This window comes from Lithobates pipiens, unplaced genomic scaffold (assembly GCF_037356315.1).
Source record: "Lithobates pipiens isolate NorthernLeopardFrog02 unplaced genomic scaffold, aLitPip1_a1.2 Scaffold_23, whole genome shotgun sequence".
Classification (NCBI taxonomy): domain Eukaryota; kingdom Metazoa; phylum Chordata; class Amphibia; order Anura; family Ranidae; genus Lithobates; species Lithobates pipiens.
Window position 1 is genome coordinate 194,246,020 of NW_027507785.1, and position 13,010 is coordinate 194,259,029.

The following is a 13,010-nucleotide window of genomic DNA, read 5'->3' on the forward strand; positions in this document are numbered from 1 at the left end:
TTAACCATAGTTTGTAGTTGTTTTTAAGAACTACCCATTCATGGGAAAGTTTTGTGTTTTTAGCTTATAATTTTTAAATAAACTTAAAGAGGAAGTAAACCCTAATGGGTTGGTGGACCAATATGCATGGACTTTGTTCTTTTTTGTAAGCCCCATATTGGAAGTAAGGCCCAAAAACAATTAAAATTCATCCAGTGTGACACGTCGCCACTGGAACATGCGGGTGTAGGAAGAATTGGGGTTGGCAGCAATAAATTGGAATGCATACAGATTAGTTTGATCTACTATATTCTGCAGAAAATCTTGTGGGAAAAATAAAGAAAAATAATCGAATTGAGAAAAATTTGTCGTCTCGGGCTGCACACCTGGCTGTGCGCTGAAAGGAGGGGATGATAGCGGATCCTGAGTTGGCAGGCAAACATAAGGGGTTTGCCAGGGCATCGGGAAGGTAGGACTGGGGCTGGCTTCTTCGGGTTGGGCGTGTATTTCCAGTACTTGTACTGGGCTCCTCTTCCTGGGGTCTTGCGCTGCTCCTGGTGGGCAGATCTCCTGATCTTGGTCCCAATCTCATTCTTTTGGGAGGGACGGTTTCCTCCACCGACTCGGACTCTGATCCACTATCCTCCACTGGCTCGTATTCCGAACCAGAATCTGATGATGGGAGCTCCCCACTGCTCACATCACCCGACATGGCAAGAGTTTTATATCACCCCTCATGTGCATAAACCGTTTGGGACATTATGGCAGTGCTTAATGGTGGGCCTGTGTAATGGTACTGCTGGTGGTAGTGGTACAGATGGAGGTATTAGTGGCGGGCCAGTGTGGTGGTGGCGGTACGGGTGGTGGTGGTACCGATAGTGGCACTAGTGGCGATACTGGTAGCGGCCTGAGTGGCAGTATAGATGGTGGGCCTGATAGCGGTACTGGTAGCTTGTGACAGATGGGCTGATTGACTGGTGCTCTTTATTGGGGGGTGGGCAGTGTTGTGCACAGTAAAACAGTAAGAGACAAGACACTGATCTCACTTACTGATCCCTGCTCTCTCCTCATGCGATCAGTGCGTGAAGAGAGCAGGGATCAGATAGTAACTGCTTCTGTGTTTACATTTGTGACCGGCTGTGACTGGATACAGCTGGTCACATGGTAAACAGCCAATTTAATTGTCTGTTTGCCCTGGTCGGGGAAGCGCTGTGTCCAAGGGACACACGCCTTCCCCGATCCCCACGCCCCTGCAGGCGTGCGCCGGCATGTTATCCTGCTGGACGGCATCGCAACGCAACCACTTCCCGGACATCAATATTCTATTGAACGGGCGGGAAGTGGTTATAATTACCTTAAGGAGTTGTAAAGCTTCGTGTTTTTACACCTTAATGCATTCTATGGCCACCTACTGTATCACACGGGAGCGTGGCCACAAGCTAAACCCCTTGGGAGAGCGCTTCCCAGAGGGGCGTTAGCTCTTGCGGGTTGGAGCCGAGACAGCCGCAGAGGAACCCCAGAAGACGAGGATCAGGGCCACTTGGTGCCAAACCAACTGCACAGTGGAGATATATGTTTGTTATTTAACAAAAAAAACTATTACACCCTTACAACCCCTTTAGCCTGATCTCGATTCTGCGCTGCGCACAAAAAGCAGTGGCTCTCTCCCTACTCAGGCTCATAGACAATGTCAATCACAGTCAGCGAGAAGGGAGTGGGTTTAGGAACAGGCAGCACTTCATGCGTCAATGAAGTGAGCCTGCACAAATGCCCAAATAGCAAGCAGCCAAGAGTGCCAGCAGGGGACCTGAGAAAAGGAACATCGGGGCTGCTCTGTGAAAAACCACTACACAGAGCAGGTAAGCATGACATGTTTGCTATTAAAAAAATATAAAAAAATAGTTTTTAATCAACTCTGTACACGAAGCAACCAAATTTGGCTGTGACCCTAAAACATTGAAGAGCGTCGCTCCAAGCACAAACATGCAATAGTCCGGTGGTTTCAATGCTGCTGGGTGCCAGCATCCAACAGGGCTTACCCAGCCTGCAGAAAAATAGGATTTTTGTATTCACCGTAAAATCCTTTTCTCAGTAATTCACCGACCGACACAGCTCCTCTCTGTAACTAAATGGGTTTGTTAGCCTGCCATTAAGAGAACTAGGCAAAATTGTAATACACAGAACTTTCAGTCCCGCCCCCGACCCTGTGCCAACAACCCTCCCTGCTGCCCCAGCAGACTCAGTACATCAACAAGCAGTATAACGTAGAGAAAAGGAGGGGTGGGTACTGTGTCGGTCGGTGAATTACAGAGAAAAGGATTTTACGGTGAGTACAAAAATCTTATTTTCTCTTATATTCACCGACCGACACAGCTCCTCTCTAACTAAATGGGACGTCCCCAAGCAGTGCCAAACGAGGGGTGGGAAAACAGCATTAAAACTTCATCCACCATGGCAAGTGAGAACTAGTGAAACTAAACCCACAAAAAACAGCAGTGTGCGGAAAAAGACACCGCCATATAACCGGGTATTCTCAACAGGAGAGATCCCCAACCCCGCAAACTTTATGCGGAAGTAATGCAACAGTGCATTAACAAACGGTACTGCGTTTTTTTTCGAAAAAACAGGAAAAAAAAACTCAATTGCAACTACACGGCCACCTGCAAAACTTTGCGGCCAAAACAGGTATCAGCCGATGCACTGACGTCTACCTTGTAGAACTTGGTAAACGTATGGACAGATGACCAGGTCACCGCCTTACACACCTGAGCGACAGACGCTTGGTGTCGGAAGGCTCAAGACATTCCGATTGCCCTTGTAGAGTGGGCCGTGACTGGAAAGGGGGGCACCTGCCCCTTCAAGGCGTAGGCTTGTACTACAATCTGTCTGATCCACCTAGAAATGGTGGCCGACGAGCTCGCCATACCCTTCTTTGGGCCAGCCACCGAAACAAACAGCGAGTCTGACTTCCGAAAGGGAGCTGTGGCAGACAAATACACTTTTAGAGCCCTAACCACGTTGAGAGCATGAAGGGCCACCTCTTTGGGGTGCTTTGGCTTAGGACACAATGATGGTAATACATGTCCTTATTGATATGAAAAGCCGAGACCACCTTCGGTTGAGGATGCAACACCACCTTATCCCTTTGGATGACCAGATAAGGTGACTTACAGGACAAGCCTGCCAATTCCGAAACCCTCCTGGCCCATGTTTCATAGTTTCATAGTTAGGTTGAATAAAGACACCAGTCCATCCAGTTCAACCTGAGTAAGTGTCTACAATTGTCCCTTTCCCTGTACATTGCTACACCCATATCGGTCCCTACCCTCAAGGAGCCCACAATCCAAGGTCCCCATTCATATTCTAGGGACAATTTTGGACAGAAGCCAATTAACCTACCTGCATGTCTTTGGATTGTGGGAGGAAACCGGAGTACCCGGAGGAAACCCACGCAGGCACAGGGAGAACATACAAACTCCAGGCAGGTAGCATCATGGTTGGGATTTGAACCAGCAACCTTCTTACTGCTAGGTGAGAGTGCTAACCACTACACCACTGTGCCGCACAATGTGATGGCCACTAGAAAGACCACTTTCTGTGAAAGGGTCAACAGGGGAATCTCCCTGATATTCTCAAACGGTGGCTTTTGAAGCGCAGACACCACCAGGTTCAAATCCCACGGGGGTAACGGTGTACGCACCGGAGGGACTACTTGTCGTACCCCCTGAACAAAGGTACTCACTAATGAATGAGACACCAGGGGTCGCTGGAAAAAGACAGCCAGAGCTGAAATTTGCCCCTTAATGGTGCTCAACGTCAACTTCTGGTCCACACCTTGCTGAACAAACAGCAGGATCCTGGATATAGAAAAGGAGCGAAGATGCCACCCTCCTCACACAGAGATGTAGGCCTTCCAGATACAAAGTTATATCTTCCTTGAAGAAGTTTTCCGCGCCCTCAACATAGTTGGAATCAACGAGTCTGACAGACCCCGGTTCCTCAGCACCTGGCTCCCAACAGCCATGCCGTTAATGCCAGCGACGGTAAAGCAGGGTGAAAGATTGGACCTTGAGATAGGAGGGCCTCTCGCAGTGGCAGCTGCCAGGGAGCGTCTGCCACCAGACGCACCAGGTCTGCGTACCAGGGCCACTGAGGCCAATCTGGGGCCACCAAGATTACCGGGATTCCCTTGGCCTCCACTCTGCGCAGCAGGCGTGGCAACAGTTTTAGCGGAGGAAAGGCATAGATCAGCTGGTACTGGTCCCATGGAGCCACCAGCGCGTATGACGCGTCTGCCCACGGATCTCTTGTCCTGGGCATGAATCTCGGCACCTTCCGGTTGAGGCAGGAGGCCAATAGATCCACATCTGGTGTGCCCCATTTCAGGCACAACCGCCTGAATATCTCCGGATTCAATGCCCATTCTCCTGGGTCCAGCATCTGTCGACTCAGATAGTCCGCCTGCCAATTTTCCACCCCGGGATGTAAATGGCTGACAGGGCCGGAACGTGTCGCTCTGCCCACCGAAGTATGTGAGCGACCTCCCGAGCAGCGGCTGAGCTTCTTGTTCCCCTTTGGTGATTTATGTACACCACAGCCGTGGCGTTGTCTGACTGTATCCTGGTCGGACGGCCTTGAAGACACGTCGACCATGTGTGGAGGCACAGCCTAATCGCTCTCAATTCGAACAGATTGATTGGCAACTTGGATTCGTCCGTCAACCAGAGGCCCTGAGCCGACTAAATCCCCATCACTCCACGCCAGCCTGATAGACTGGTGTCCGTAGTGATCACCGTCCATTTCAGAGGAAGGAAGGATTTTCCGGACTGAATCACCGGGGACTTCAACCACCAGATCAGAGAGTCCCTGACTGGCTGGCTCACCTGGATCTGTCGAGATTTGTCCCATTTTGTCAAAATCTCCTTCTGCAGGACTCTGGTGTGCAACTGGGCAGAAGGTACTGCCTCGAAGGAGGCTACCATGACCCCCAGCACTCGCATGCAAAAGCAGAGCGACAACCACTTGCGGTTCATCAGTAGTTTGACCGCAGATCTGAGAGTCTGCAAGTTGTCTGAGGGGAGAAAGACCCTCGCTTCCCTGGAGTCCAACAGTAAACCCAGGTACTCCAGATGCTGGGTCGGAACAACCACCGACTTCTTTAGGTTCAACAGCCACCCAAATTCTGGCAGAGTCTGCATGGTGATCGCCACATCCTCCTCTAATTCTGAGGCGGAAGATGCTCTCAGGAGGAGATCGTCTAGGTAACCCATGATCGCGATCCCGTGTTGTCACAGCAATGCCAATACTGGAGCCAGTACTTTGGTAAAGACTCGGGGGGCTGATGCCAGGCCAAAGGGAAGAGCCACAAATTGGTAGTGGGCTTCCCTGACTGCCAAACGCAGAAATTTTTGATGCCGGGGGCATATGGGTATGTGCAGGTACGCATCCTCAATGTCCAAGGATGTCAGGGAGTCCCCTTGATGGAGTGCAGCGACTACTGAGCGAACTGATTCCATTCTGAACCTCTGCACTTTTACAAAGTGATTGAGGGCTTTTAAGTCCAAGATTGGACGTACCCCTTCCTTCCTGGGAACCACAAATAGATTTGAGTAGAACCCCTGGAAGCGTTCCCAATCCGGAACTGGTACAATCACCCCATGATTCAGCAAGTCCCTCACCACCCCTAACAGGGCCTCCCGGCGAACCGGGGACACAGGTATGCTGGAGGGGAAGAATCTGTTCAGCGGCCAAGAGAGAAATTCTATCTTGTAGCCTGTGGAAATCAGGTCGCAGACCCATTGGTCGGATAACCGAGAGGTCCACCGGGCTGCAAACTCCCGAAGGCGACCCCCCACCCGGTATGTGGGTGGGGGCAACTTTCATGCGGTAGCACTTTTGTTCGCAGGCTTGCGGTTCCAGGGACGCTTTTGACCGTCTGTGGACGTCTTGTCGGGCTGGGAACGTTTTGTTGAAGCAGCCTCTTGTGAGCGGAAAAAGAGGGCCCTTGCCTGCGGCGTGGCTCCTTAGCCTTCCTGGCCTGTGGGACTGCCGTCAGGGTGTCCATGGGCACAGCCCTATCTGCAGGTGACCCGGTTGCAATAGCCTGGATTTTGGGGGAAGAAACACCAGTTTATGAAGCCATGCTGACCCTATCCTGTCTGCCACCTGCAAGGGGACTTAGGAAAGTGAAGGTCCCACCCTCCTGCTGCCGCCGCCTGGGGGGGGGGGGGGAGGGGGGTTCCTAGCGCCAGACTAGTCACCCTGGGGTGTTCTGTGATGGTTACTAGCCGTGCCTGTAGTCCCAAGGAGGTTACCCAAGTGCAGAATGAGAAAACTGTGCCAGCAGCTGTAGAAAATAGTGGCGAAACGATCTGCAGAGCTTGCACCAGTGTTCAGGAAATGGCCATTCAGCATCCTGTATACACAGTGGACACAGGAAAAAGCATGTGAGAGCAAATCTAATGCTGTCACAAGAGAACTGCGGTGAAAATTGCGCTCGGGCTTCAAAAAAAATGGGCGCCAATGCAACCAATAGGAAAATCTCCTAGAAAATAGCCACCAAGGCTCACAAGGGGAACCTGCTTTGCCCACAGTCAAAATGGCCGCCGGACAGCGCCATGCTGTGACAGGAAAAATCATCAGACAGCGCTGCCTTAAACCAGCAAGAATACCCCCACAGACACCTTTTGGGAAACCCCCCCCCACACAGGGACCAGGACCATCGCTAGCCGCACAGACCCCCCACAGGTGAGAGACCCAGCTATCCCCATACACACACTGCCCGCAGCACATGCAGCCGCCCCCCCCGGGGGGGGGGGGGAGGATGGAAGATAGGGACGTGGGAGAGAAGAGAAGGAGGTGAGGTGGCCCCCGAATCGACCTCCCAGGGAATACCCAGCTGCTCAACCCCCCGAGGACGGAGCGCCGTACTTACCAGTCCTGAAGAGTTGGGAGACATTCCATCACAGACTCACTCCTGCGTAGTTACAGGGTGGCTGCTGGCCTGGTATACTGTGATCCAGACATCAGTAGCCCGGTCATATATATACCCTGGAGCATTGAAGCTCACCGACCACCTCTGGAGCTGAGGTATGTCATGGCCTGCCGAGCCTTAGCTGCGATCTGCACACGCTCTATGGCCGAACTGGGGGGACTACAAGGATAACTCAACCAGCCTGTCACCCAGCCGGCAGTTGATAGAAGATCCCAGGATCTTTCATCTTGCGCAAAAGCATCAAAAAAAATGGACCAAAGGGCCTGCAGGGTTCCTAGGTCATTCTCCTTCACTAGGCAAAATAAAACGGAGTCTGCTGGGGCAGCAGGGAGGGTTGTTAGCACAGGGTCCACCCCCCCCCCCCCCCCGGGGCAGGAATGAAAGTTCTGTGTATTGTGTTACAATTTTGCCTAGTTCTCCTAATGGCAGGCTAACAAACCGCATAAAGTTTGCGGGGTTGGGGGATCTCTCCTGTTGAGAATACCCGGTTATACTGCGATGTGTTTTTCCGTACACTGCTGTTTTTTGTGGGTTTAGCTTCACTAGTTTCCACTTGCCATGGTGGATGAAGTTTTAATGCTGTTTTCCCACCCATCGTTTGGCACTGCCTGGGGACATCCCATTTAGTTACAGAGAGGAGCTGTGTCGGTCGGTGAATATAAGAGAAAAGAGTATCAAAGAAAGAACAGGGAGCTGCACACCAGTTGCCAGCCCAATTACCAAGTGTGGAAAAATGACTTCAGCTGGTCTTATCCCAAGCCACGTCCCCTGATGCGTTTCACCTAGCTCAGCCCAGTTCAAGTTCCACCTGAAAAAATCATGTAAGGAGCAGGCCAAAGCAGGTTTTCTGTAGTGACCATTAATACCGTGAACGCTGAAATTTAAACAGGTTTGAAAATCCCTGTGCAATTGTACAGTAAATAATTTCTGTGGGGAAAAAAAATATGCCAGCAAGCATATGCTGCATTGATTGAGCTGGAAATGATAGCTGTGTAATCTGCTTCTGTCCTTGGCCTGGTCAGATGGCAAAAAGAGGGATGGGGGATTGGCAGAATCACCAGGTATTTGACAGCAAACTAAGGAATAAAATGAGAACTATGTTAGGCCCCTTTTACACTGGTGCGACTTGAAAGTCATGTGATTTTACAGCAATTTCGCCATGATTTCAGGGAATGCCTGTGTAAACTTTAGGTTTATGGACCCCAACTCGCATTAAAATCAGAACAAAGTAGTACAGGGACTACTCTGAAATCGCACAGATATGAATGGTTATCACTGGGAATTCATGGGGTACGACTTGTCATGTGACTCATGCCCAAAGTCGCAGGAAAAGTCACACAAGTGTGAAAAAGGGGCCTTACTGTAACAAGTTTTTGCATGTTAGGGCAAAAAGATCACACAATCATGTCCCCTGCTTATCAGTGAATAATTTCCAAACAAATCTTTGACTGCAGAAAAACGTACAAATTCTCTTTTGGTTTGGGCTCTCAATTAAAAATAATGTCCTTTGTCTCATGTATACCTGTATGTCCACTTAATGCATGCAGTCCCTGTCCCCGCTGGCAGTCTGTGGTGTAGATATTACAGTCTCCAGCTCCTGCACTGATCAGAATGGCACCTCCACTCTCTGGACCTTCCATGAATGCCAAGTCTCGGATTGTACCATCGTGCATGCTAAATTCCAGGTCTGGACCTGAGGAAGCAAACCAGCAGAAAAGTTATGGAAACAGCAAAGAGCCAACAATTACATAGAAAGATACAGTACACTTTGGACCAGGAGGTAACAGATTGGTATTTTGTGAATATCACACAATATAGTTAGTTATACATTAATATATAATACATTATTAGTTCTACATTATAGCATAAATTGGGAAGGCATCAGCTTGCACAATGGTAACAGGTTTGAATAAGGCAAAGCTTTAATGAGGTAAAATACAGTGGCTAACTGATGAATACCTTTCAAAGATGTCAATTGATTGGCTATCATGGGGACTCTCTGGTTTCAATACTTGGAACCATTAACCAAAAATGGGTATACCAATCCAAAAGGTATGGAGAAAGTAAGCAGTCTCTAGCTGCACACATGTTCCAGATTAGTAATCCAAAAGGACTGAAACCAGAGCGTTAGCATGACAGCTAGGAAACTATATTTTCAATAGGAAAGCTCATCAGTAGTAGCTTCAATTTTTTTCATAACAGCTTTTTTTTAATAGGGAAAAACCAGCAACCCACAAGTAATCAGAATTCATCCTTCAGTTAACTGATGTAGTAAATAGAAATATGCTTGCTATGGGTTACTGCACTTCAGATTAACAATAATTTATTGAACAAGTAAATTTTTTTGAGGCATAACTACTAAAATTTAAATGATCTTACCAGTTGCATTGCAGGTCTCTGCATTAAATGGAAGTACTTTAACATATTTGTCATTAGAACCTGTAGCAAGCAGCTGCCCACAGGGGCTCCATGCAACACAATAGATTGATCCTTTATGATGCTTGTTTCTCTTGAATCGTACGGCTGGTTGGCCAGGGCCATTTGGAGGACTTTAAAGGAGAAAAAAAGAAAAAAAAAAAAGGACTAATTTCTGAGAAGCACCAAATTTAGTAAAAGAACAGTTCCTGTAACCAGTACTGTGCACTGCATCTTAATGCATCACATTCTTACCTGCTGGCATCAATGACATCAGGATATGCACAGACTCTTAGTGTTTTGGCATTAGATCCAACAGCATACAGTGACCCACTAGGGTGGAAAGCTACTGCGCGAATTGCCTGTGTATCCTCCAAAGTGTTAAGACAGACAAACTGCTGTTTTTGTTTGCCATCTGGCTATAAAATGAACATAGAAATCTGAAGTTAGGTTATGGTAATATTTAATTTTAGGATACAATGGCACTTTAAAAACAGCAGCACACTACTCGTAGCAAGCAAACAGATCTCACTTTCTATCTGCCAGAAAAAAAAAAAAAAAAAAAAAGATTTCTGGTTGTTATGAATTATTGCACATTTTGCCTTATTAAATAAGCATACTACATACAAAGTTATGAGACTATGAAAACTAAACAACACATCAGCAATAGCTGCATTTATTTTTTTCTTAGGCTTTTTGCTCCTTTTTCACCTAATGATCATACCAGTAATACACTTTCTGTGCTTGGGTAACAGTGCTCCCTTACAGTACTGTATCTGTTGTCATCCTAGGACTAGAAAACATGTGCCCTCTCCTCTTCTCTACAACACAGTGTAGTCATCAGAAATAGCTGGGAACAATGTAACTGATAAAATGACAGCACAGGCAGATAGAATTCTTGTAAGTGGTTAGCTTTCTATGCTAACAGATCTACATATTTAACAAAACTCATCCAATGAAATGTTTAAAAGAACAAAAGGGAGAAAATAATAGGATTTTTAAAACAGCTTACCTGCAAAATCCTTATCTTTGATGTACATCAGGGGACACAGAGCCATAGTAATAACTATGTGGGTTATATTGGCATATCAGGTGCTGGACACTGGCACGCCCCTTAAGGCATGAACTTCCCCCATATAACCCCTCCCATTACTAGGAGTCCTCAGTTTTGTAGCCAAGCAATCAAAGTGTATAAGACGAAGAAGGGAGGGACCTCTGTGTCCCCTGATGTACATCACAAAAAGGATTTTACAGGTAAGCCGTTTTAAAAATCCTGTTTTCTTTTCTTACATCAGGGGACACAGAGCCATAGTAATAACTATGTGGGTTATATCGGCGTACAAGGTTTTGCTTGCAAATGCTTTTAAAGCTGGGCCCTGGGATCCAGTACTTTTTTGGTAGTAAGGCCAATAAAAGTTTACTGGCAGGGTCTTCTCACAGGTCCAGGATTGTGGGATGTCCCATAGGAATGGCAACTGAGGGGGGGGGGGGGGGAGACAGAATCAAAGAAACAGGAGGCCAGAGGACGCATACTGCAGCCTGCAGTGTATGCTGTGCCCAAAGGCAATATCCTCATGACCTTGAATCTCGATTTGAAAAGAAAAAAAAAAAAAAAAATCGGATAAACGTCTGAACCAAAGACCAATGTTGCGGTCTTACAGATCTGAGCCATAGAGGCCTGATGATGCATCACCCAAGAGGCACTAATCGCCCTGGATGAATGTGCTCTTAATACGAGAAGGAAGAATTTTCTTCTTTAAGTTGAAGCTTGATCAATCACTTGACAAATCCATTTGGAAAATAGCGGATCTTGACGCTGCCTGTCCATATCTTGGACCCTCTGGCAGTACAAACAAAACCTGTGTTTGCGAACCTGAGCGGTCGCCCTTGAATAGATTCTGCCGCATCAGCAGCCCCAAGGACCCCACAGGCAACACCCAAACAAGACCCAAACCCCGGACCCTCAGATCGAAAGCTGACTGGGCCATCCGGGCTCTTGAAACTCTAGATGTAAACTAGAGAAAAAAAAAAAAATTGCAGAAATCACTTTGCATTGTTCCTACCAGACTGAGAATCGCAGGACTTTTCCCCTCACTCAAACGAGTGGGGATACTCCTTCATGAGAAGGCCTTAGCATTCTGCTTCATGGGCTTTTTGCCCCAAGATCCTGGTGCTGCCCCTGTCAAGACTGCCTAAAGGTAGATAGGAGAGGCATAGGAGAGGCTGCATGATTAAAAGGAGAACTGTTTGAACCTCCTTTATTGGTAAAGAGAGCTTTACCCCTTTTGGATGTACTTATCCCCTCTAAATAGTCGTACCCCAGGAAAGGACACAGACTGGCTAAGTGTTTTCACCTGGTGCTTTGGCTGATCAATATCTCAGCCATGGACCTCTGAAAAAATGCACTAGTCCAAGTATAAGCCATAGAGCTTAAACGATCGAGTCCTTCATAGCATCAGTGAGACACAGTGTGTCAAATACACCAGCCCCTTGCCGGGCCTGCTGATCAGGCAGAACTTTCAGGTATCTCACACCTGTTCCTTAGCCACTTGAAGTCCACATTCCAATGCATTGGCATGACTCAAAATGTGTTCCACCAAAATAGTGGAGCAAACATTAAAGGGTTAATGGACTGAGCTATTCCAATTGCAGCCAGAACGGCAAAAGACATCTTTGCTTTAAAAGGAAAATCCAACCTTAACTTGCTGGATCCTTTAACATCAGTGCATTATCCACTGGACATGTGAGACTCTGCTCATTGAGGTGAATGCAGCATTAATAGCTGGAACCCCCCCCCCCCCCCATTCCTTTCATAGAAATGTTCCCATTTAGAATACATAAGCTATGCATGAATAGGAAAAAACATCCCCAGGTGGGGGAGGTTCAAATGAACCCTATTAAAAGTAGATACCTCAAGAGCCTGTGGCAGGCAACAAAAGGGTTAAGTAAGGGAGTAGACAAACACCTGACTTGTGTGGCTACTCCCTCCCTGTTAGGATCCTCCGAAGAGGAAAAAAAAGTATCTTCCAATATTTGGGAAGATCTACCTGATCCCCAAGCCTCGTTCACCTCAACAAAAGGGCCCAGAGGATTAGATGGGAATCTGCTATGTTTAGTCCTACTATGGAGAGACATCATAGCAATAATCTTTTAAATGGTAGAAGAAAAACCTGTTTGTATGAAATACACAGGAACAGAAGTGTTCTACCTGAACAGAAGTGTTCTACCTGTGACGGCTCATCTGACTGGCCGTATTTTTCTTTTTACCTCTCGGGGAGGAAGACATTCTTTTGGAAGGATTTTTAGTTTGTTGTATACCATTAACTGCTTAGAACCCTTAGAGGGGTTCCTGATCCCTTTTTGTCACTCATAGCTTACAGTACAAAGCAGAGGCAGTACCAGCAAAAGAATGTTTTACTTGCTAGGCTATAGTACAGTACAATAACTGCTATTAATCCTAGCTATACAGTACAATGTTGTCAAAAGGAAAATGCCTGTGTCACCAAACCTGACCAGCAACCACTCTGCTCTGTCCCTCCACTGCCAGGCAGCAGCTTCTCTTGCAGAGCTCTAACTACTTCCTACATGTGTGTGGCTGGCATCTGACGCTGTTTAGCCTTAG

General features: G+C 47.5%; 1 protein-coding gene across 1 annotated transcript in view; it reads right to left on the reverse strand.

The window, feature by feature from the left end:
* The window catches only part of WDR47 (WD repeat domain 47), a 165,234-nt gene that overhangs the window by 17,963 nt on the left and 134,261 nt on the right, over window positions 1-13,010 (reverse strand). The window contains exons 10-12 of the mRNA XM_077452721.1: window positions 9,644-9,807; window positions 9,353-9,522; window positions 8,496-8,666 (exon numbers count right to left, since the gene is read on the reverse strand). Coding sequence (XP_077308847.1) covers window positions 8,496-8,666; window positions 9,353-9,522; window positions 9,644-9,807 — 505 coding nt within the window. The remainder of the gene's footprint in view (window positions 1-8,495; window positions 8,667-9,352; window positions 9,523-9,643; window positions 9,808-13,010) is intronic.